This window comes from Chrysemys picta, chromosome 12 (genome assembly GCF_011386835.1).
Source record: "Chrysemys picta bellii isolate R12L10 chromosome 12, ASM1138683v2, whole genome shotgun sequence".
Classification (NCBI taxonomy): domain Eukaryota; kingdom Metazoa; phylum Chordata; order Testudines; family Emydidae; genus Chrysemys; species Chrysemys picta.
In genome coordinates, this window is record NC_088802.1 from 40,517,887 (window position 1) to 40,543,638 (window position 25,752).

At 47.4% G+C, this 25,752-nt stretch overlaps 1 protein-coding gene across 1 annotated transcript; it reads right to left on the reverse strand.

Annotated features, from left to right (window-relative positions):
• Window positions 1-10,344: 10,344 nt before the first annotated feature.
• On the reverse strand, window positions 10,345-12,885 carry LOC135974787 (uncharacterized). The gene is made up of 2 exons (XM_065563386.1): window positions 11,909-12,885; window positions 10,345-10,914 (listed from the first exon to the last, which is right to left on the reverse strand). Exons 1-2 carry the CDS (start codon window positions 12,483-12,485, stop codon window positions 10,439-10,441), a joined length of 1,053 nt encoding a protein of 350 aa, XP_065419458.1. The 5' UTR covers window positions 12,486-12,885; the 3' UTR covers window positions 10,345-10,438.
• Window positions 12,886-25,752: the final 12,867 nt, after the last annotated feature.

Genomic DNA, 25,752 nt, shown 5'->3' on the forward strand with positions numbered 1-25,752 from the left:
TGGACTGGGACTAGGGTGACCAGATGTCCTGATTTTATAGGGACAGTCCCGATTTTGGGGTCTTTTTCTTATATAGGGTCCTATTACCCCCCACCCCCTGTCCCGATTTTTTCATACTTGCTGTCTGGTCACCCTAACTGGGACTTTCATGAGAACAAGCTTTTGGGGCCAGTCAAAAGCCAGACGTGAAACCCCCAAAGTGATTTGGTTATAGAAATTAGTAAAAGTGCTGCATGGAGTGTTCTTTTATCCAAACCTGTTCATTCATCCAGAGTTAGTGCATGTTCACATGCCATTCTTGGATACAGCAATCTGGATATAGCTCTTCAGTACAGGGGCCTCTCCTAATGCAATGGAAGGAGTATTAGGCTTGTTACAAATTGTGATGGTCCCAAGCCACAGACTTCACATGCAGATTTCAAACACCCCCAAATTTGGGGCTGCTTGATTCTAAGGTTTTGGTCTACCTATTATAAAGAAAGGGACCATTTACAAATTACAATATTCAGATTTCAAACAGCCACGTAGGCTAGACATGTTCAGAAAGATGATTTTATTTCAGGTCTATCTCTAGTTATAAGGGTACCTATATGAATCTTTCAGTCGTTAGAGCAGGGGCACCTTGCACTTATTTGTTACTTATTTAAAAATTAATAACATAAACATGTAATTTAGTTCAATCCCCATGACATTTGAGGCTTGTTGTAATGTTTCGTCCAGCCTAGTTTGAAACGTCTCCAGGGCTGGGGCTTCCTGCATTCACATTTGGAGACAATCCCACAGTCCAACTTCTCTCAAGGAGTTTCCCCTTTATAGTCAGCCTACATTCCCCTCTTCTTAACTTCATTCCATTTCATATATAAAGGCCTTGATAAATAACATTCCATTTTCAGCAACTGCCTCCCCGGAAGTACCAACATTCCCCTCTCTGGTAACCACTGCCATGAAGCCAACACACAAAAGCATCTAAGGTACTTAACATGTTTCATTCCATTTGCTCCATTAACCCCATCTGCATCTTCTCTGGATACAAACATGCTTCCCAGCTGTTTCAGATTCCCCTGATGAATATTCATGAGTGCAAACTCCGCCAGAGAGACCTTCTGCTTCCATCCTCCCACACATGTGAACAATTAATCATGCTCCGCCTGCTGCAGATGCCCAAAGGGATGAGAAGAGTATTTACTTGAGACAGCTGAGCCTCTTGAATGGTGAAGTGCACTGTATGTGCAGCTTTGGGGATTTACATTTGCTGCTAATTATCTGAAGTTCCTGCAACTTGCCCTCCTCCCCCTCCCATACTTTACCACAGGCAGTATCTGTTAACATTACCCAGAGGGGTTGCCTCAGTGCAAGCTATGATTAACAAAACCATCACCCACCCACACAAAAGATGCAGTGAAATCAGTGTCAAGGTCTGACTTAAACCCAGGGGAGCCAGCAAAATAAGGGTTCAGGATAAAAATTCTGTTTGATCCTCCAGCCATAACTCATATCCCATTGTGCTTGTCTTATCACATGTGAGAAGCGGTTCAGAATGAATGACTGTATTGATTCCTGTTAACATTCACAGAACAATAAAGGAATAAATATATACAAATAAAAAAATCCAGTATTTTCTTCCTACAGTTGGGGAATGGGAGAATATTTTAATTGGTTACTGTACGTATCATTATATTGGGTTTTATTTTACTCTGGAAAATGCTCAGATACACCTGCCTATCCATCACCCTGGTAAGAGCCTGAACTGAATCACTCATTGTTCAACAGCTACCAACACTTTTAATTAGAATGGCCTTTTCTTTGTTACTTACAGATACCCAAGGTGGTTACAGCAGCCTGTTAAAAGAGATCCTTGATTGAAGTTGGTAGGGGTTTTGTCACTTATTCAGTGCTTGGAGGGTGGGTGCATGGGTGGGAGAAAGGTCACAGGGGGTTGCAAACTTGGCAAAAAAAAATTATTATTTTTTTTAATTAAAAATCAAGCCAGGTTTCTGAGGGATGCATTTCAAGCACTGTCTTACCAAAGCTGCTGCTTGCAGATTATGACAGAGGGACCCAGCACTTTTTTTAGACCACAGTAAGCACTGCATTTTCACCAATAGGATTGGGCCTGATATGGGTATTGGGAGGAAGAACTAGACTGGCCAATGAAGATCATGATTAGGGGTTGGGTTCCTCTGATTGGGCTAGGAGCCATTAGCTGATTGTTAGACAAATAAAATGTATAAAGTAATAACACCCTTTAATTCAACACCCACAATTCTCAGGCACTCCAAGGTAGGTATTTGGCTTCTAGCAGTGTAACACATCAAAGGCCTGTGAGTATAGGGGATAAAAGCCACATACAATAAGCTTATTTGCTTATTCACATGCCTTACAGAATTCATGGGCAATTTAAAATAGAACCAGCCACTTCTCTAGAGCCGTTAACAGAGGATCTCCATGTGCTTTACAGGCATTAAATTAACCTCCCAACACCCCCTGAAGTTGGTAAATATTCTCCACATTTTACAGATGGGGGAACTGAAGCAAAGAGAGCTTATGGTCAAAATTTTCAAACCTGAGAACCTAAAGTCAAACTCCTAAATCCTAGTTAAGCTCCTAAATAAAAGTTTGGCCTGAATGTCCGAGGTGGTGGCTACTTGTAGCTCCCATTGAATGCAGTGGGTTTTAGACGGGGCACTGAGTGTAGCAGGGGAAACATGCTGTATCTTTGCCAGAGGTGGTACAATGGTTGCCTGGAAGCTACATGAGGAATCCTGTCTGAGTCAGCCAGAATTTCTCCTTGGGATTGCAGCTGCAGTGCAGCCTGGTTAGCTCACCATGCACCCAACCTAGCATGTAGCTAGTGGGGCTCTGCAGGTCATTTGCGTGAGCTTGTGGTATCCTGGTCAGTTCTGCAGCTTTTGGCAGGGCCACTGTTTATCCACACTGTTATTGGCTTCAGTAGGAGTCCAAAGCTTTCTGCTGAATGGCTTGTGTCCCACTCCTTTCCCCTCCCAATGGAGCTGGATCTGTGACTTTGTGCAGTCAGACAGAATGGCTGGTATTTTCTTCTCTATAGAGTTTCCCATAGTGTGTGTGTGGTTGGTTGGTTTTTTTAAGGGAAAGGTGATTAAACACACACACACTTCCGGCAAATTTTAGGGAGGGGAAGGAAGAAACCAGAAAATGTATTTAAAAATGGAACCGAATCACACAATAAATTGCACAAAAGTAAAGTAGTAATCGCCCTGTACATAATTTGTGCAAATAGTCTCCCCTCAGCTGGCAATATTAATAGAATCTACTCTAGGGTTACCATATTTTAATTTTTAAAAAGGAGGACACTCCATGGGGCCCTGCCCCAACTCCGCCCCTTCCCCGCCCCAGCCCCGCCCTAACTCTGCCCCCTCCCCTGAACGCTCCGCCCCCTGCTCCTCCCCCTCCCCTGCTTCCCGCGAATCAAATGTTCGTGGGAAGCCTGAAACAGGGAGGCAGCAGGTAGGCTGGGGCGGGGTGCGGCGCGGCTCAGTCTGGCGCCCTGGCCAAGTGGCTCCCTTTGGCGGCCGGCCAGCCCAGGCCAAGAGGCTTTGGCCCCGGCGTCTCCCGCCCGGCTCGGGCCCTGGGGCCCCGGCCCACTGCCCGCGCCCCCAGCTCCGGCCGAGCACCGCGCCGGCCCCCGGCCCAGCACTGCACTGGCCCCGGCCCCCAGCCAAGTGCCCGCGCCCCTGGCCGAGCACTGCGCTGGCCCCCGGCCAAGTGCCCGCGCCCCCGGCCCCCAGCTGAGCACCGCACCGGCCCCCAGCCCCCGGCCGAGCAACGCGCCAGCCCCCAGCCAAATGCCCGCGCCCCCGTCCCGTCCCAGCACCGCCGAGCCCTCCCTCCCTATCTTCCCGGACATGTCCGGCTTTTGGGGATTTCCCCCCGGACGGGGATTTGAGGCCCAAAAAGCTGGACATGTCCGGGAAAATCCGGACGTATGGTAACCCTAATCTACTCCAATGCTTTCTATTTTCTGTAAGATGCACTAAAAAAGGTCAGTATTCATTTGGCCCAGACAAAATGTGTTCAGTCTGGTAAAGTATGAAAGGAGACTAGGGAACTAGAGGTTTTCTACCAGTGGGGTAAATGGGAATCTGCTTAATGGATGAGGAATTTACCTTTGGAGTAACCTTTAATGCAGAGCTGGGGTGGCAGGCTTTGGGGAACAGCAGGGAGCAATCTAAATTGCTTTCCTCTGCCCCTTGTGTTTATTACTTCTAGGGGTGAATTATGTAATTGTGGCCCTAAAAATGCTGGGAATAGATTTGGGGAAGGAGTGGGAGGATTATTTTTCTGTCAAAATAGAAAAAATATGGTATGATCTATTTTTTATAAAACAACTTCCATTCTGACAAACTGGGTTTTTTAAAAAATTTATGCCTCAGACGGAGACATCCACAGCCATTAAATCAATATATATGGAGGATTCACAGACTGATTTCACTAGCAGCTAAAACCCCAGATACATTAATATGAAGTAAATCAATATCTGTATCTACCTTTCTATCTACTGTTCTTTATGGGCCAGATTCTTATACCTCTCCTCATGCTGAATGGTACCTGACTCCCATTGACTTTGGCAGGTCCACTTGTGGAGTAATATGGTCCTTTTCAGCATATATAAAGGTATCACAATCAAAATTCCCTTCAAGATATTTCAGTATAAATAGTTCAACAAAAGAAGACTCTTAACAATACACATGCAATAGCTCTCCTACCAATGGCTGATTAAAAATGAATAAGCACTCACTTTTATTTCTGCCATCACCATCCAGCAAACGTTTTATTAAATATATGTATAAATTACACACACAAACTAGGTTAAAAGGACATTATTAAGGTTACAAAGTCAAGCGCTCAAAAATAAGGAAATGACAGAATTCAGGTTCTTCCCCCCACCCCACCCCACCCCACCCCACCCCATGGGTATGCCTCATTCAATGCATAGGATGGAAGATGCTTGCTTAATGAGTTGCTATTCAATATTTAGTTTTTTCTTCATTCTTCAATGTGTGGCCCTAGTCCTTATTTACTGCACACTATTCAAACCCTACTCTGAAGACAGAATTGTTAATTTCCTCATGAGTTTTCTATGGCACTTATCATTATAACATCTGAGTGCTTCACAAATATTAATGAATGTATTTTCACTATGCCCATGTGAGGTGAGGGGGCAGTGTTATTCTTATTTTACAGATGGGGAACTGAGGCACAGAGAAATTAAGGTTAAAAGTGTCTCCTAATTTGAGTGCCCAAACTGAGTCCCTATGACCTGATTTTTTCAGAGCACTTTATGTGTTCAAAGCACAGCTCGCATTGACTTCAGTTGCAGCTCTGAGTGCTCAGCACTTCTGCATATCAGACCCTAGAGTCTGAAGTCAGGCACCCGGAGAAGGGGAAACATACCATTAGTGACTACCTGTGAAAAGTTTGGTTTAAGTGACTTGCCCATCATCACACAGGATGTGGCAGAGGCATGGATACAGGGCCGGCGCTTCCATTTAGGCGATCTAGGCGGTCACCTAGGGCGCCAGGATTTGGGGGGGTGGCAATTCGGCGGCAGGGGGTCCTTCCGCGCTCCGGGTCTTTGGCGCCGAAGTGCCCGGAAGACCGGGAGTGCGGAAGGACCCCTGCCTAGGGCGCCAAAAACCCTGGCGCCGCTCCTGCATGGATAGAATCCAGTTTTCCAGGGCAGCATTCAAGTGCCTTAACCAGGCATAGGCAACCTTAATTCTGGCATTTCCTAATTTTTGAGTGCTTCTTTGTAACCTCAATGTTATTCTTCTAATCTAGAATTTTTAAATGTGTAATTTCCTAGATTAAAAAAATATAAGAAACTGGAAACACAGATATTCCATTATATGGTATCGTATTGACACGTACCTGGGTCGTCAGCACGGTTGGAACTTTTATAGCCAGAACACAGACCTATGCCACTTGAAATAATGGAGTAACTGATAGTATTAGTAAGTTGTCATCCTCTGTGTGGATGAGCACCAGAGGGGGATGAGACATTTTGCCTGTAGATTTCACAGATAATTGCTGACAGCAGAGAAATGGTGACACTGAGGAATCTTGGGTTCCAGTCCAGATTTTGGAGGCACGTGTTCTCTAGGGGGCACAGACTCTTTGGCCCATCCCCTCCAACTTGTCCTTATCCCAGTCCTGTCTCATCCCCACAACTAGTTCCTACAGGGTTCATTGCTTCGTGTTCCCCTCTGGTTCCCTGATTTTTAGCCTTTGACCTCACTTCCGTTCCTGTTTTCTCCTTCATTGTCCCACATACTCACTTGTGGTCTGGGTCTAGAGGTTCCCAGCCCTACCTGAGGGGGCAGGTCTTTAGTTTTGGGTAGGCCTAGTACCAACGAAGAGTACACCTTGTTCCTTCTCCCAGTCCCTCCTTCTCCTCACCTAGCCAGTTCCAGTCTCCTTTCCCATAAAGTCCTGGTCTCACTGTGCTGGAATGCATCCCTGTATTCACACCCTACACACATAGGGTGACTAGATGTCCTGATTTTATAGGGACAGTCCCGATATTTGGGGCTTTTTCTTATGTAGGCTCCTATTACCCCCCACCCCCTGTCCCGATTTTTCACACTTGCTGTCACACTTGCTATACACACCACTGTAATATTCTTTTTATAAAATATGTCTTGAAAGGTATCATTTGAAACTAATAACTTGCTGGTCAATAATATCATGGTGAAATGTATGTAGCAACATTGTATGTGAAGTTATGAACTAAGCTGAAATCATGACTGAGGTGTGTTACCAGACAAGCCTGGGGAGTGGGTAAACCTGTTTATCAAAGGCAAAGGACAAGCTGATGCCTCTAGCTAAGGGTCATCAAAGCTGATGGGCAATCACATATCAAATGACAATTCTTGGGCAAGGAAGGGGCTCAGAAACAAACAGATGTTAGCAAACAATAACATGGAACCGCTTTCACTGCCAAACAGCCTCTTGACTTTGGGAGCAGACCCTGACCTGAAATTTGAAACGCCTCAGGAGGCAGTTATTAACCTGCCCCCAGGAGAAGCTTCTTCCTGACCCCCATTTAGATACTGGTCTCCCTATACCCGGAAGCATGAGGGTTTATATACTTTCGCAACCTGTTTTTTTGTTTTGTGTGTGTGTGTGTGTGTGTTTTCTTTAAATCCTTGATATTATAACTCTGAGTATTCTTATCCATATAAATATCCAGTCCTTTTTTAAAATCCTGTGGCGCTCTACACCTTAATTTTACCACATGGCAAACAGTTTCACCTTAAGGGCACACCAAATCAGCGGGTACTTCTGAAAAGTTGGGCCTTAATCTTTTACTTCCATTTTATTTAGTCCTTCTCAATAGTGGCTACAAGAGGCTCCTCACAGAGTACAAAAGAGCGGTGTGTCAGAAGCTAGGCCTAATTGGTGGAAAAAATAATGAGGGGATGGGCTATCTTGGCCACCATTCCCTGAATGGGACCTTAAAGAAAGAGACCTTGGGAGAAAACCTGACTATTGGAGCAGGCTTCACCATCCTGGCTACCACCCCCACAACCTCCTGGGAGTCCAGACCTTCTTCATCCTAATGCTGAGAGCTGTCCTGACCAGACGGGGCCAGAGCAGCAAGATTAAAAATTGATGATTTTTTTGAAGAAAAAAATAATCAGATTTTTTATTTAAATTGGTTATTTTTTATTTTGTTATTTAAATAATGTTTTTCTTTTTAAAAATAAACCTGTTTAAAATGAAAGCTGAATTTAATACAAAATATGTTATGGTCTATATTTATTATAATCTTTAAAAATATAATCTCTTTAAATAAAAAGTAAATATGCTGAATCCATGAGCCTCTATCAGAAACTTTAAGTTAAAGGCTGCTTTTCTATATAAAGAAAGATGTTTTCCCCCTGATTCTAACTTTTGAGGGCAAGCTTTATAAATATGGCACAATAGGCCTAAGTAATTTAGGGGACTTTCTCATTTTCAAGAGACTTAAGCAAGATTAAGACTAAGGCCTTGTCTACACTACGAGAGTAGTTCGATTTTACTTGCATCGAATTTTTGTAATCGATATTGCAAAGTCGAACGTGTGTGTCCACACTAAGGACAGTAATTCGACTTTGTGCGTCCACACTAACGGTGATAGCGTCGACATTCGAAGCGGTGCACTGTGGTCAGCTATCCCACAGTTCCCGCAGTCCCCTCTGCCCATTGGAATTCTGGGTGTAGCCGGCAATGCCTTCTGGGTAACAAAATGAGTCGAGGGTGCTTTTGGGAAACTGTCGTCATCCGTCCATCACTCCCGCCCTCCCTCCCTGAAAGCGCCGGCGGGAAAACAGTTCGCGCGCTTTTCCAGTCATTGACAGCGCGGACGCCACTGTACTCCGAGCATGGAGCCCGCTGCGACCATCGCTGCAGTTGTGGCCGCTCTCAACGTCTCGCAGCTTATCATAAAGGTTTCCCTGAGGCAGATGCAGAAAAGTCAGGCAAGGAGGCTACGGCACCGCGGTGATGTCCTGAAGTCTGAGAGTAGCACAGACCTGTCAGAAAGCAGGCGACCCAGCGCCGAGGACATCACAGTGGCAATGGGTCATGTTGATGCCGTGGAACGGCGATTCTGGGCACGGGAAACAAGCACTGAGTGGTGGGACCGCATAGTGCTGCAGGTCTGGGATGAATCCCAGTGGCTGCGAAACTTTCGCATGCGGAAGGGAACTTTCCTGGAACTTTGTGAGTTGCTGTCCCCTGCCCTGAAGCGCAGTGACACCCGGTTGCGAGCTGCACTGAGTGTACAGAAGCGAGTGGCCATAGCCCTGTGGAAGCTTGCAACGCCAGACAGCTACCGGTCAGTCGCGAACCAGTTTGGGGTGGGCAAATCTACCGTGGGGGTTGTTGTGATGCAAGTAGCGAAGGCAATCGTTGATGTACTGCTGCCAAAGGTAGTGACCCTGGGAAACGTGGAGGCGATCATAGATGGCTTCGCAGCGATGGGATTCCCAAACTGCGGTGGGGCCATAGATGGAACTCACATCCCTATCCTGGCACCGGACCACCAGGCCACCCAGTACATTAACCGAAAGGGATACTTTTCCATGGTGCTGCAAGCACTGGTGGACCACAGGGGACGTTTTACCAACATCTACGTGGGATGGCCGGGCAAGGTTCATGACGCTCGTGTTTTCAGGAACTCTGGTCTGTTTAGACGGCTGCAACAAGGTATTTACTTCCCGGACCACAAAATAACTGTTGGGGATGTGGAGATGCCTATAGTCATCCTCGGGGACCCAGCCTACCCGCTAATGCCCTGGCTCATGAAGCCCTATACTGGCGCCCTGGACACTGAAAAAGAACTCTTCAACTACCGGCTGAGCAAGTGCAGAATGGTGGTGGAGTGTGCTTTTGGCCGTCTCAAGGGGAGATGGAGAAGCTTACTGACTCGCTGTGATCTCAGCGAAACCAATATCCCCATTGTTATAGCAGCTTGCTGTGTGCTCCACAATCTCTGTGAGAGCAAGGGGGAGACCTTTATGGCGGGGTGGGAGGTTGAGGAAAATAGCCTGGCTGGTGATTACTCACAGCCAGACAGCCGGGCGATTAGAAGAGACCAGCGGGAAGCGCTGTGCATCCGGGAGGCTTTGAAAGCAAAGTTCCTGAGTGAGCAGGGTAACCTGTGATTTTATAGTTTGTGTACTGAGAAGCTAAACCTGCCCCCGTTTCTTTACCCAGGTAATGTTGACTATCCTATCCAGTTACATACCCCCTTCACCCCCCCTCCAACACACGTGTCGAAATAAAAATAGTTCTACTTTGTTAAAGCACACCGTTTTCTTTAATACTGTTTTTGCGGGAATTTTTTAAAACTGGGACGCAGACTGTGGTGCGGGGCGGGTCTAGTGTTGTGATGCGAATGCAGCTTCTAAACTCAAGGATTGACAGGCTCCGCTGCGGTGGGATGCTTGTTTCAACGGAGCCTGTCACCCCTCCTGATCGGGACTGTGTGTATGGGAGGTCTATTTGACTTTGTGGCAGGGGGAGGACGGTTACAGATCCCATGCTGTGTGGCTCTGTGATCCTGTCTAAGGACCGGCGCTTAAGATCTGTAACTGCCCTCCCCCGCCACAAAGTCACAGAGCAACCCACCCCCCCCAACATTACATCAAAACAACCTCCCAGACTAACCGGGGCAACTAGTCACTGCATCACTGCACTGTGTATGTGCCCTGCTGCTGTGCCTGCCCCCGACTATGTACCCTGCCAAAGGAGACTGTCCTGTCCAATTTCCAACCCCCTTTCCCCTCCTCCTCCAAAAGAACATGATTGAAACAGTAGTTAACAGAAACGAATTTTTTATTATCAACTACACATGGCATTGGGAGGTGAAACTTGGACGTGGGCTGGTGTCAGGCGGGAAGGAAAGAACTTTTCAAATTTTGGGAAATGAGAGCCTTCTGCTACTAGAGCTCTCTGCAGGGGTGGAGTGAGAGTTAGCAGGGACTCTGCCGCCTCTCCTTCTTTGCACTTTGGGTGAGGTGGGTATGGGACTTGGTGGCGGGGGAGGGCGGTTAGAGATGGACTGCAGCGGGGCTCTGTCCTCCTGCCTCCGTTCCTGCAGAACATCCACAAGGCGCCGGAGTGTGTCCGTTTGCTCCCTCAGTAGTCCAAGCAGCGTTAGAGTCGCCTGCTGGTCTTCCTGCCGCCACCTCTCCTCCCGATCCATGTTGGCTTGGTGCATTCGGGTCAAGTTCTCCCGCCACTGGGTCTGCTGTGCTGCCTGGGCTTGGGAAGAGGCCATAAGCTCAGAGAACATGTCCTCCCGTGTCCTCTTCTTCCTACGCCTAATCCGCGCTAGCCTCTGGGAGTGTGATTCCAGGCTAGGTTGTGAGACAGTCGCAGACGGGGCTGTGGAAATGGGAAAAAGGGAGTGAATTCCTCTGAAAGATAAATGTAGTTGTGAACAAAGAACATAGTCTTTCTCTGTGAACAAGACCATGCACAGCACCTTTCACATGCGCACTCAGCACAAGGTCGAATTCTCGGCCTTCGCATTCTGTGCCTGGGGTCTTGAACAGCACATTTGAGAAGCGAGGCAGCACAACGGAATTTCTGTTGCAGGCAGACATGGTAAGCCGTACACTTGTGGCAGTTTAAAACTTTTATATTACCACTGGCCTCATTTCACATTTAAATCAATGTCAGTCCCTGCTGCCAGCAATCCGGCAAGCGGGAACTCTGCCCCTGTCCCACCCCCTCGCGGCTGTCCCCGGGAACGATCCCTTTCGGCTGCCCCTCTCCCGCCTCCACCGCGTGGCTGCAAACCAGCGGTGACAGTTCTGTAAAGGAACGGGAAAGCAGTCCCAACACTAACATTCCCCTACCTAATTAAAAGCAGGTCACCATGGCCGACATCACCCTGATGAGGATCTCCGAGAGCGACAAAGAGAGAATGCTCCGGGAAAGCCTCCAAAGACCAGGGCCGTATGCCGCCCTGCTGTGCAGAGCAATGATCCCCGAGTACCTGATAATCTCGTGGCGCGGCAACGTGTCGTACTTCGGAGGACCCAATAAGGCCGCTCTCCCCAAGAACCTCATGCAACGGCTTTCAAGTTACCTCCAGGAGAGCTTCATCGAGATGTCCCAGGAGGATTACTGCTCTATCCCCGCACATATAGACCGCATTTTACTGTAGCTGCAGTAGCAGGGAATACACAGTAGAGCGGCTTGTGCAGGACAATCACTGAAAACCGGACATTGCTAGATTTCTTTTCAAAACTTGCACTGCCCCTTACTAAACCGTTAAGCGCCTAGGGCACACTAATCATGAACAACCCATTCTTTTAATTGTTAATATTCCTGTTTTGTTAAAAATAAATGTTTAGATGTTTACAACACTTACTGGCTGATCCTTCACCAGATTCTGTGTCCGGGGTAATGGCTGGGGACGCTTCGTAGGGGATCTCTGTAAGGGTGATGAAGAGATCCTGGCTGTCGGGGAAATCAGCGTTGTGAGAGCTGCCAACTGCCTCGCCCTCCTCATCTCCTTCCTCATCTTCCCCGTCCCCTAACATGTCTGAGGAACCGGCCGTGGACAGTATCCCATCCTCAGAGTCCACGGTCACTGGTGGGGTAGTGGTGGCGGCAGCACCGAGGATGGAATGCAGTGCCTCGTAGAAACGGGATGTCTGGGGATGGGATCCGGAGCGTCCGTTTGCCTCTTTGGTCTTCTGGTAGCCTTGTCTCAGCTCCTTGATTTTCACGCGGCACTGCGTTGCATCCCGGCTGTATCCTCTCTCTGCCATGTCTTTAGAGATCTTCTCGTAGATCTTTGCATTCCTTCTTTTGGATCGCAGCTCGGAAAGCACGGACTCATCGCCCCACACAGCGATGAGATCCAAGACTTCACGATCAGTCCATGCTGGGGCTCTCTTTCTATTCACAGACTGCATGGCCATCACTGCTGGAGAGCTCTGCATCGTTGCCAGTGCTGCTGTGCTCGCCACGATGTCCAGACAGGAAATGAGATTCAAACTGGCCAGACAGGAAAAGGAATTCAAATTCAAATTTTCCCGGGGCTTTTCCTGTGTGGCTGGTCAGAGCATCCGAGCTCGCACTGCTGTCCAGAGCGTCAACAGAGTGGTGCACTGTGGGATAGCTCCCGGAGCTATTAGCGTCGATTTCCATCCACACCTAGCCTAATTCGACATGGCCATGTCGAATTTAGCGCTACTCCCCTCGTCGGGGAGGAGTACAGAAGTCGAATTAAAGAGACCTCTATGTCGAACTAAATAGCATCGCAGTGTGGACGGGTGCAGGGTTAATTCGATTTAACGGCGCTAACTTCGACATAAACGCCTAGTGTAGACCAGGCCTAAGATCCAGTTACTTTCACTTGGGCACATTTGAAAGTTTTCCCAGGATTTGCCTGAAATAATCTGTTTAATTCACTGACTACAGTTAATCCCCCTGTTTAATAAACAATTTAGATGTAAACATGAAACATGTATTGGATACATCAGCTTCTCGTATCAAAACATGTAATGTTGTTTTGTTTAATAAAAATAAATTTTATATGTGGTTTTGTGTTTAATTAAATTCCAGTTACCATCCTAATGCAGTTTGACACAAACCATGAGCAAAAAGTTAATTATCTAGTAAATAAGCAATGTTAGTCACCATTTTCTAGTATACTAAAAATGTACAATTAATAAGAATCTGAAAATATTAAGCTATATAATTGCTTAAATAAAGATATATAGATATATACCCCCCTGGATGACAAAAAGATGCACCAAATCTAGTGTAATGGCTCTATTTAGTTATAAATCAACATATTGAACGGTTATATCAACCAATGAGGATGCACCTTCCTTTAGAAAATAACTGAAGTACAAATGGAAACATTGATGAAAATTAGTTATTTAGGGTTACCATCCGTCTGGGTTTCCCCGGACATGTCCGGCTTTTTCAGCGTTAAATTGCCGTCCTGGGGGGATTTCTAATCAAGTAGAAATATCCGGGATTTCCCCCTTCCCCTCATGCGGAGTGCGGCGCGGCTGATTGGACGCCTGGCCTGATTGAAAGCCGCTCGCAGCCACTAGGGCCTCTAGCAGCCAGAGTCCCTCCCCCGCTCCCTCCTCCCCCACAGAGCAGCGCGGTTGTGTTTGATTCCACGTGGAGCCTGCATTTCTCCCTCTGCCGGGTGAGCGGGGGAGCAGGGCAGGCGGCGGCGGTGTGTGTGTAGAGGCTGCAGGGGCAGGGCAAGGCAGGCAGGGGGCGCAGAGGCTGCAGGGCGAGTGGGGAACAGGGGGCACAGAGGCTGCAGGGGCAGGGGGGCACAGAGGCTGTAGGGGCAGGGCAGGCGGGGGTGCAGAGGCTGCAGGGCAAGGAGGAGCAGGGCAGGCAGGGGGCGCAGAGGCTGCAGGGCGAGGAGGAGCAGGGCAGGCAGGGGGTGCAGAGGCTGCAGGGGCGGGGGGCGCAGAGGCTGCAGGGGCAGGGTAGGCAGGGGGCGCAGAGGCTGCAGGGCGAGTGGGGAGCAGGGGGCGCAGAGGCTGCAGGGGCGGGGGGGTGCAGAGGCTGCAGGGTGAGGAGGAGCAGGGCAGGCAAGGGCATAGGGGCTGCGGGGCGAGTGGGGAGCAGGGAAGCACTTAGCAACCCCCAACCAAGATCAGAGCAGGAGGGAGGAGGGGGAATGCGGGGTGCTCAGAGGAGGGGGCAGAGTTGGGGCAGGGACTTTGGGGAAGGGGTTGGAATGGGGGCGGAGAAGGGGTGGGGTTGGGGCGGGGCCGGGGCGGGGAAGGGGCGGAGTTGGGGTGGGGCCTGGGGCGGGGCCCCGTGGAGTGTCCTCTTTTTTAAATGTTTGAATATGGTAACCCTAAATTATTTAAATTGACACTTTCCATGTGGTGATTTAAAGCAACTCACCCAGGTCACAGAGAGGGACCCAGACGACACCACCACCGCTACCAGTATCAGCTGAATCCCAAAGACCACATGGAATGAAACAGGATTGGAAACAACAACAGCAACCGCTCTAGCCCATCACAACTAACGTCTTTTCTATTCCCCAATAGGACAGTTATCACCATCTTTGATACCATGAAAGTCAAACAAAGGGGGGTTTCTTTCTAAAAACTCTCTCCAGCTAAAGAGAAAGGGAATAAGGGAAGTTGCTAAATTAAAAGCTGTGTTTAATACTTTGCATTTCAAATGCTTTAACTTTTTTCCCTTCTTTTCTGTATTTTTAACAAAAAGTTAAAAGGATTTTGAATGGTGTGTTTGCTACGTACTAAACAGGCTGAAGTCTCTGCATACCAAACCCCAGACCTTATTTAACACTGTCTAATGTTGGACAGTGACTGAGTTATGTTAACACCTTTAGCCCATATATTACATATAAATTAATACAACAACACAGGGACAGACAGTTTCACAGCATTGAGATGGTTGTGTAGTACAGCTGTGTGTGCATGGGTGTTAAAGCCTTCCCCCCCACCAAGTTAAGCTAAATCAATTGAAAACCACACATTTCCTAAGCCTTGTAGACTGAGCCAGAGAGGGAACAAGTGTGAGTGTAAGACATAGGCGACTAAGGCTTTGTCTACACTACGGAGCTTTTAGCGACACGGCTGTGCCACTACAGCCGAGCCACTAAAAGGCGCAGAGTGTAGCTGCTGTTTGTCGGCATGAGAAAGCTCTCCTGATGAAAAAAACTTCCACCCCCGACAAGCAGCAGCGGCGTTGTCGGTAGGAGAGCGCTCCTGCTGACAAAGCGCCGTTCACACTGGTGCTTTTCGTCGGTAAAACTTTTGTCGTTCGGGAGTGCGTGTGTGTGTGTGTGTGTTTAACACCCCTGAAAAGTTTTGCCGACGAAGTTCCAGTGTGGACAAAGCCTAACAGACCACAAGACTTCCATGACTTTTTCACCAGAAACATAATGTAAAGCCATTTGCATTTTGATGGTGTCTTTTGACATCGTCAGACAATGTCACTAATCAGGAAGAAGAAAGCACAGCTGGCGTTGCTTCCAAAAAGACAATCAAGGCAGCCTACCCATGGACGAATGAGCAGTGGTCACCCCCCAGTTTTGCAAGGACTCGCAGCACATACGTCCTCCACAAAGTGAAACTCACATGGCCCAGTGGAGTTAGGCTGTGGAAGGCAGCCTGCCACTCTGCCTAGATAAAAATCCCTGGGGTCACTCGTCTCAAAGATGTGCTGAGGTCTTGCCCGGACAAACAGCAAAGCCAAGGAAATTGTACAACAAATGTAGCAAACAATGTAACCTACCCCGCCTGTTTCGTCCATCCTTCTCTCTCTCTCTCTCTCTCTCTCATACACACACACAACCCCTTCTATCTTTCTTATTGTGCAGTTGATAGGAATCTGTATGGATTCTACAGCAGCCTGGTGTTGACTGATTGTCTAAACTATGCCCTGGTGCCTTCATTTTTCATTAGCATAACACTGTCAAGGCAGCAGCAAGCTTTAAATGTTACGTATCTCATTTGTACAGCTCACCTCCATCCACATGGCTGATGGCAGGGAATGGTTCTGAAAACAAAGAGGTTTTTTTAAATAAAAGAAAACATCACCTCTCTGAGATTTACACATTCAATCAAACATAAGCCTGAATTATTTCTCTCTCTTTTTTTTTTTTTTTTGCAGGGAGCAGATGATAGGTAGATTTATCCATCCATCTGTTTTGTTACACGCTTCATGGCTTGGCAGCTTATTTGTTGCTATTAAACCACGTTCATCTCCATTGACATTTAAAGGACCATTATATGATTACTGTCACAGTCTAATACATGGATTCTGAAACCAATCCCCTCACCCCCTGATGATGGATTCACATGTTTATGTCATTGTAATTTGCTTTTATTCTGCTGCACATGCTGTGCTCTAGCTAAACGCTGTTACAGTCAAAGGCAGTTTTCTAAAGGACCCACCCAGAAGAGCTAAGTTGTAACTGAACGGCTCTGGGCAAATTGGAGCTGCCCTCTCTTTCAACAGCTTTAGGAAAATAAAATAACAGAACTCTTTGAAAGCCTAACTGCATTTTGGAACCACCTTTCCTCCCCCTTTCTGAATCACTGTCAAAACAGAGCATTAAACATGATACACCAGGATATTGCAATTCAGTGGCTGCATGCATATACACAGCTGCTTAACCACCCATGTGCAGAACACAGAATGGAACTCATGACCATCTGTTTTCCAAACAGAAGAGCACTTGAGTGCAGGAGACTCAACCCTAGCTCTTTCAGGAGCACCAGTATGAGGCTCCTATCCTCCTTGTTGACCAGATAGAGTGGGCAACATAACCACAAACATTTGAGGCAGTCTGATTGCAATGAACAGTTTGGCAGCATAGGGAGCACTGAGGGGTGCTTTATATGGATATATAAATAGTAAATGAAACAACGAATTCACACTACTTTTGCTCTTTTGGGTAATGTTGATTGCCAGTTTGGACCCTGAACCACTGAGATCTGAGTATTACTGCTTGTATAGCATCTCTGATATCAGAACCCTATCCTGTAAGCAGACATTCCCACCCTGCTCCTAGTACAGAATATACGATGAGTAGTTTCCAGGGCCGGCTCTAGGCACTAGCAAAACAAGCTGGTGCTTGGGGCGGCACATTTTTAGGGGCGGCATGGCCGGCGCCAGAATGCTGCCCCTAAAAATGTGCCCCGGCTGCCCTAGCTCACCTCCGCTGCTGCTGCCGCTCGCGCGCCGCTACTCGCCCTCCCTCCCAGGCTCTCAAGCCTGGGAAGGAGGGGGAGATCCCGAACGGCCGGGGCACGCGAAACAGCTGATTCGCACGCCGCTGCTCCCTCTCCCTCCCAGGCTTGAAAGCCTGGGAGGGAGGGGGAGACTCCGAGTGGCCGGGCGCGGGCACCACTTCTCCCCCTCCCTCCTAGGCTTGAGAGCCTGGGGGGAGGAGGCAGGGCTGGGGAGCAGGGCTGGGGATTTGGGGAAGGGGCGGAGTTGAGGCGGGGCCGGGGGTGGGGTAATTAAAAAATGAGGGGGGGCTGCCAAAATTGTTGTTACACCTCTCCTCTCTTTCTTTATGGTTAACTTAAATAACAGGCATAAACTTCCTGCCAGAGCTTGGCTGTTTCTAGGATTACTCCCGATAACATCTCTTATTCCTAATTCCCTCTGCCTCAGAAAGAGAATCAAAACCTCTCTAAATTGGCTTGGTACTAACCCACTTAGCTTGGCTGCCAGGGTGAGTCAGCAGGAGGATGACCCTGTGCAGGACCTAAGAACCCGACGCCAGCATGAGTCAGCAGAACAGCTCTGGGTATGTATGTGGGGTCAAGAATCTGACACCAGGGTGTCTCAGCAGGTCTCCACACAATCTTCCAAGAAGGAAAATGATTAGACAAGATTGGCATCTCTGGAAGCTAACAGAATCACCTCTAAAATTCTGGCCTAGAGCCATCCCTACTTCATCCGGGAGGGGAAATAACCATTTTTTTTAAACTAATCATCTGTGGATGGCGAAGTAATAACTGGTCAGTTCATATGCTTATGTGGAAGGCTGCAGGGATTTTGGTATTTGTTTTTATGAAAGGATTGCTGGATCAGCCTTGAGGATTGGCTATCAACTGCAGTATAGGAATATAACAAGAATCTAGGTTCAGAAATGACCTTGAGACACTATAATAATATTTAGCACTTCTCATCCAAGGATCTTCAAGTGCTTTGCAAAGAAGGGTAAGTATCACTATCTCTTTATACATCTGGAGAAACCAAAGCACAGAGTGATCACGTGACTTGCTAAGGTCACCCCAATGAATTAGTAGTACACCTCTACCCCGATATCACACAACCCGATAGAACACGAATTCGGATATAATGCGGTAAAGCAGTGCTCCGAGGGGGCGGGGCTGCACGCTCCGGTGGCTCAAAGCAAGTTCAATATAATGCTTATATTGAACTTGGTAAGATTTTTTGGCTCCCGAGGACCGCATTATATCAAGGTAGAGGTGTATAAAACATAGACCTCCTGGCTCTCAGGCCAATGCCCTGTGGAGATTGAGGGAGTTATTTGCAGTATTTTTAATAAAAATCACATGCCCCCCAGGTTACCTGTGTGCTATTCTGTCTGAATATGCAGAGTTAAATCAAAGGGTTGTTAAAGGAACGGAGCAGGAAATGCAGAACAATGACCCAGATAAGTGTCCTTTAAGAAAGAAAAGGGAAACTGTTTCAGGGAATCCTCCCTATTTGACTCCATCCAAGCTAAGAACAATTTACTCTTCCCAAGGTTAAGCCTAAGATCAAAGAGGGTCCTTAACCGTAAAGATGCTTGCCTCAGAAAGGAGGGGGCACTACACAGGCAATGTCAGCGGGGGCTGATGGGCAGGCAAGAGACAGAGAGAACATGCTGCAAGCCGGACAATCTGCTTCTCCCAGACGGAGATCGGGGTTACCTGGGTTGAGGGGAACGTACAAATGCTTGCAAGGAAAGATTAAGGCATAGGCAGAGGTGAAAGTAAGCCAGTATGGGCCGGAGCGGTGTACTGGCTGTGTCGGACTGGACCGGCTTCTCAAGCGGTGATTTAAAGGGCCCAGGGCTCCAGCAGCTGCGGAGAGCCTGGGGCCCTTTAAAGCTCTGCCCGAGCCCTGCCGGGCTCTGGAGGTGATTTAAAGGGCCCAGGCCTTCCCACAGCAGCGAGGCCCGGGGCTCCCCGCAGCGGCTGGACTACCCCAGTGGCGGCAGGGCTCTGGAGGCGATTTAAAGGGCCCGGGGCTCCCCGCAGCGGCTGGAGCCCTGCCGCCACTACCCCAGGCCTAGCCCGAGCCCTGCCACCCTGGGGTAGCGGCAGCAGGGCTCCCATGGTGATTTAAAGGGGCTGGAGCACCACAGCGGCCGGAGTCCCAGGCCCTTTAATTCACCCCTGAGCCCTGGGGCTCCCAGCCACCTCTGCAGTTGGTAGCTCTGGGGTGATTTAAAGGCCCTGGGGCTCCCAGCCACAGCCCCAGGGCCTTTAAATCTTGAAAGGCCCCGCCTCTTCCCATTGAGGCCACGCCCACGCGCAACTCTGGCATACCGGTAAGTCCTTTAAATTACTTTCACCCCAGGGCATAGGTAAAGGGAGACAGGCTTCACTTAGACTGTAAGCTCTTTGGGCAGGGACTAGGTGACCAGATGTCCCGATTTTATAGGGATAGTCCCGATTTTTGGGTTTTTTTCTTTTATAGGCTCCTATTACCTTCCACCCCATCCCGATTTTTCACACTTGCTGTCTGGTCACTCTAGCAGGAACTGTCTTTTTGTTCCGTGTTTGTGCAGCGCCTTGCACAAGGGGATCCTGGTCCAGGACTGGGACTCCAAAGTTCTACGATAAAACAATAACTAATAATAAGTAGCTAAGGTCTCTGTTGTTTAACCCTTTGCTCTGCGTGCTCTGTATCTTCGGGCAGAAGAATCAATAGTGCTTTGTTTTGAAGATGCTGTTTGTGTAACTGCAAATTTATACTGCCACAGGCTCCTAAAGGGAAACGCTTGGGTGCCAAACCCTGTTGGGTCTGTCAGGCTAACATGGTTGGGACATGGAGATCCAGCCCAAGAATGGTTGGATGCATGGTTTCACCCAGAGTGAGGTGCAGGAAGCAGGCCGGTCAGCTGAGGGGTGCACTGAAGAGGACAAAGGGGGTCTAAAGGCACGGCTTTCCCAGTAACCATGACACCTGTTCACTGGAAAACACGGCTGCTTAACAGCAAGGCCAGCATTGATGGTAACTTCCTCAAAGGGGTGCTTATGGTTTCAAATCAATGTGAGTGGAAAGTTGTGTTACCCTATGCTACCTCCTGGGTCTGTTCTCCATTACCCTGCACCTCATTTCATCGTGTACCTCAGCGAAAATCTGAATGGTAGCATTTTACATTCTCCGTTTCCCTGCACCAGTGCAAGGTGAATCACACCCTGTGTGTGCAGGCGCTTTCCAATTTCAAAGGAGATGACCTGCCATCAAATCCCATGGATGTGTGTGTTTCTTCCTCAGAGCTAATAGCCACAAGCCGCCTATATCTCAGTCTTGATTCGTGAGAGCAATTTGCTTCCCGGCTGGCAGGGCAACACATTAGGGGAGGTTTAGAGCAAGCTTGCTGAGTATGAGGTTCAGTTCTTACGGTGTTTGGAGCAATAGTCATGAAGGGCCAAATTCAACTCTGGCAAAATGGGGCACAATTTGCATTAGCTTTCGGAGTGTCACACTCTTACCCTCCGGCTAAATTCGGTGCTAAGAATCCATTGATCAATTAGGGAAATCAGCTGTGTTCAATGACAGCTAAACCCACTTGCACACTGGGGCCAAATATTTGAGCTATTGTGAAGAACTTCATCCTCAAAACTCTCAAATGGCAACCCACTCAGCCGGTGAAACTCCAGCTAAGAAGCACTACATCATCAGGACACATTCTCATAGGCCAAATGTACTTTGAGGTAGGCTAGCAGCTTCTGAAAGCTATTTTTTTCCATCAGATTAACTCTTTCAGGAGGGTGGGGCAGTGTGTGCAGGGTTCCAGTCCCCATGAATTTGAGTCTGGGAAGCTGCAGGTCAATGAGGATCCGCAGTTTTGGATTGAAAGGAGTAGGATCGCCCCAAAAGCACAAGTCTGTTAGTGAGAGAGTGGAAGGGAGAGCCAGAGAGGGCGGGGTGGGGGCAGACTAAGCATTTCCATGTGTATGGGCACCACAGCTCTGGCTTGGACTGAGCTGAGACACAGTTGAGTCCACATAGCGATTAAGCACCAGACAAAGCTAAAATATGCTTGCAGCTGTGAGCTGAGGTAAGTGTGTTTGAAGGGCGAGGAGCACACAAGACTTTTCTGGGCATCACTCCAGCCGCGTTCCCAATTCAGCCACCTTGTCCCTTCAAGCAGCCTCATGCTATTTGGAAGTTATTAGCTTGCCTTGTTATTGGAAACACGTCCCCCGCTTGCTCTGGGGAGCACAGACTGTCACTTCAGAGAGCAGGCGTCAAAGCTGCCAGGTCCGCCTGGACTGCATCCTGTAGTCAATCCTCTTTAGTCAAATCCTGCAATCCCATTCAAGTCCCTTTGTTCAAAGCCACTCTGCCGTTGCCTCTTCCAAGCCGCTCACATCCCACTGAGACAGACTCGTCCAGCTCGTCTTTAACAGGCAGCTCTAGTTTTTACAGAGCCATTTCAGGAAAACAAAATGTGTATGTGAAAGCAGATTCCTAGAAGCCTAATACAGAAACAGGTGGAGAAAAGCCCCCAGGCTGTCTCCTCGGCAGTTAACACTACACTAATCCTAGGCTAACCTCAGACAGATCCACTCTATTTGGCTAGCAAGGGCAAAACTTTGCAAGGTCTTTTGTCATGAAGAAAGATCCCTTTGCAATTTGGGGGGTGGTGGGATTCAGTGTATAATGCACAAGTCAGCCACCACTTGGAGACCTGTGATCAAATCACTTTTGAGAGCACACGTGAAATGAATTTTAACTGTTGCAACATGTCCCTAGTGGGCATTACAGCAGCCAAGGAGAGGAAAAGCACTGGAGGAGCAGGAAGGCTGCTGGTGCGGAGGAAGGATGAGGAGAATCAGCACAGCTTTGTGGGGATGCAGGATTAGAAGAGCAAGGATAGCTGGAGGTCAGATCTGAAGTGGATGAACAGAGCTACGTGGTGTCACAAGGCTGGAATATGCCTGGGGTGCCACAGCTCAGGACTGGGGTGAATTGGCAGAGTCACATGGAGAGGCCATGCTGTGGTCCGTGCTAGTAGTCGTTCACTTTCTATTTTCTCGCTTTTGGTGTTCATGAATTAAATAGACTGATGAATTCTTGCATTCAAACTAGTGCTGTCGACTAATCGCAGTTAACTCACACGATTAACTCAAAAAAATTAATCGTGATTTAAAAAAATTAATAATCACAGTTTTAGTCACACAGTTAAACAATAGAATACCAACTGAAATTTATTAAATATTTTGGATGTTTTTCTTCATTTTTATATATATTGTATTCTGTGTTGTAATTAAAATTTTTGATTATAAACATTTGCACTGTAAAAATGATAAAAGAAATTGTATTTTTCAATTCACCTCATACAAGTACTGTAGTGCAATCTTTTTGTCATGAAAGTGCAATTTACAAATGCAGATTTTTTTTGTTACATAACTGCACTCAAAAATAAAACAATGTAAAACTTTAGAGCCTGTAAAACTTTAGAGCCTGCAAGTCCACTCAGTCCTACTTCTTGTTCAGCCAATCACTAAGACAAACAAGTTTGTTTACATTTGCAGGAGATAATGTTGCCCGCTTGTTGTTTACAATGTCACCAGAAAGTGAGAACAGCTGTTCGCATGGCACTGTTGTAGCCGGCGTCGCAAGATATTTACGTGCCAGAGGCACTAAAGATTCATATGTCCCTTCATGCTTTAACCACCATTCCAGAAGACATGCGTCCATGCTGATGATAGGTTCTGCTTGATAATAATCCAAAGCAGTGTGGATTGATGCATGTTCATTTTCATTTTCTGAGTCAGATGCGACCAGCAAAAGGTTGATTTTCTTTTTTGGTGGTTTGGGTTCTGTAGTTTCTCCATCGGAGTGTTGCTCTTTTAAGACTTCTGAAAGCATGCTCCATACCTCATCCCTCTCAGATTTTGAAAGGCACTTCAGATTCTTAAACCTTGGGTCGAGTGCTGTAGCTATCTTTAGAAATCTTACATTGGTACCTTGTTTGTGTTTTGTCAAATCTGCAGTGAAAGTGTTCTTAAAATGAACATCATGTGCTGGGTCTTCATCTGAGACTGCTATCACATGACATATATGGCAGAATGCGGGTAAAACAGAGCAGGGGACATAAAATTCTCCCCCCAAGGTGTTCAGTCACATGTTTAATTAACGCATTATTTTTTAACGAGCATCTGTTATTTTTTTGTACATAATTCTACATTTGTAAGTTCAACTTTCATGATAAAGAGATTGCACGACAGTACCTGTGCTTGGTGAATTGAAAAATACTATTTTTGTTTTTTTACAGTGCAAATATTTGTAATAAAAAATAAATATAAAGTGAGCACTGTATACTTTGTATTCTGTGTTGTAACTGAAATCAATATATTTGAAAATGTAGAAAACATCCAAAAATATTTAAATAAGCGGTATTCTATTATTGTTTAACAGTGTGATTCATCACACGATGAATCGTGATTAATTTTTTAAATCGCTTGACAGCCCTCGTTCAAATCACTAATCCTGCAAATTGCGGCAGTGTCACATAGGGGATACCAGTTACTCCCTCCCAGGCAGCGCATTGTACACTAACCCTCCCAGCAGAATCTCCTAGGGAACCACAGGCATCGTTTGACGTCTATATTTGGGGGAACGGCTGCATTCAGGCCAATGGAGCCGCGCATCAGCGGGGGAGGGGGGAACAAATTCCATGCCTGCCCACAGAGGCGCCATTTCAGATTTGGTGGGAGCGCAACTTTAACCGTGATTCCAGAGTCTACTTAGGCAACTGAAAACTCTAGTATTTTTGCAGATAACAACTTAGAAATATCTGACAGCAGCATTGTATCTAATTCCTGTATCAAGAAAGAAAATTATATAAATATTAGCCCCACTCAGCTCTAATACTAACATGTTCTGACATCTTGTGGCAAGTCATTTATGGGACACTGGTTAGGTTTAAAAATTATAATGTATATTCTTAGTCAGATACTCTTAGTAAGGCTATGTCTATACTATGAGGCTTTTAGCAACACGGCTGTGCCGCTACAGCCATGCCGCTAAAAGGCACGCAGTGTAGCTGCTGTTTGTTGGCAGGAGAGAGCTCTCCCACCGACAAAAGACTTCCACCCCCAATGAGCGGCAGCGGCACTATCACAGGAGAGCTGTCCTGCCAACGAAGTGATGTTTACACCAGCGCTTTTCGGCGGTAAAACTTTTGTCTTTTGGGTGTGTGTGTGTGTTTTTAACACCACTGAACAACAAAAATTTTGCTGGGAAAGTGCCAGTGTAGACAAACCCTAAAGTCCGAAGGGACCATCGTGATCATCTAGTCTGACTTCCTGCACCTTGCAGGCCACAGAACCTCACCCACTCACTACTGTAATAGACCCCTAACCTCTGGCTGAGTTACTGAAGTCCTCAAATCATGGTTTAAAGACTTCAAGTTACAGAAAATTCACCATTTACACTAGTTTAAACCTGCAAGTGACCTCATGCCCCATGCTGCAGAAGAAGGTGAAAAACCCCAAGGGTCTCTGCCAATCTGACCTGGGGGAAAATTCCTTCCTGACCCCAAATATGATGATCAGCTAGACCCTGAGCATGTGGGCAAGACCCACCAGGCAGACACCAGGGAAAGAATTCTCTGTAGTAGCTCAGAGCCCTCCCCATCTAGTGTCCCATCTCCAGCCATTGGGGATTTTTGCAACAGGCAGTCGCAGATGGGCCACTCACCATTGTAAGCAGTCTCATCATACCATCCCCTCCATGAACTTATCAAGCTCAATCTTGAAGCCAGTTAGGTTTTTGCCCCCCCCTCCACCCCCACCCCCACTCCCACTGCTCCCCTCGGGAGGCTGCTCCAGAACTTCACTCCTTTGATGGTTAGAAACCTTAGTCTAATTTCAAGTCTAAACTTGATGGCCAGTTTATATGTATTTGTTCTAGGGTCCACATTGATGCTTAACTTAAATAACTCCTCTCCCTCCCTGGTATTTATCCTTCTGATGTATTTATACAGAGTAATCATATCTCCCCCCAGCCTTCTATTGGTTAGACTAAACAAGCCAAGCTCTTTGAGTCTCTCCTCATAAGGTAGGTTTTCCATTCCTCAGATCGTCCTAGTAGCCCTTCTCTTCACCCGTTCCAGTGTGAATTCATCTTTCTTAAACATGGGAGACCAGAATTGCACACAGTATTCCAGATGAGGTCTCACCAGTGCCTTGTATAATGGTACAGTACTAACACTTCCCTGTCTTTACTGGAAATACCTTGCCTGATACATCCTAGGACTGCATTAGCTTTTTTCATAGCCGCATCACATTGACGGCTCATAGTCATCCTGTGATCAATCAATACACCCAGGGCCGTTCTTAGGATTTATGGGGCCCTATGCAATATTATTAAACTGGTGGCCCTATGCCCGACTTGGGGCACAGCCACCACTACCACCCACGGACCCCCCAGAAGAACCCCTCCCCCCATTGCTGACACACACTGAGCTTTGTACGCAGC

What these genes read in the sequence shown, in the direction of transcription:
- LOC135974787 (XM_065563386.1), bottom strand. Translation starts at nt 12,485, where the DNA reads ATGCAGAGCTCTCCAGCAGTGATGGCCATGCAGTCTGTGAATAGAAAG. An exon ending in ATCTGGTGAAGGATCAGCCA is followed by an intron (nt 10,915 to 11,908) that starts GTAAGTGTTGTA and finishes CCATTTCCACAG; the next exon opens with CCCCGTCTGCGACTGTCTCA.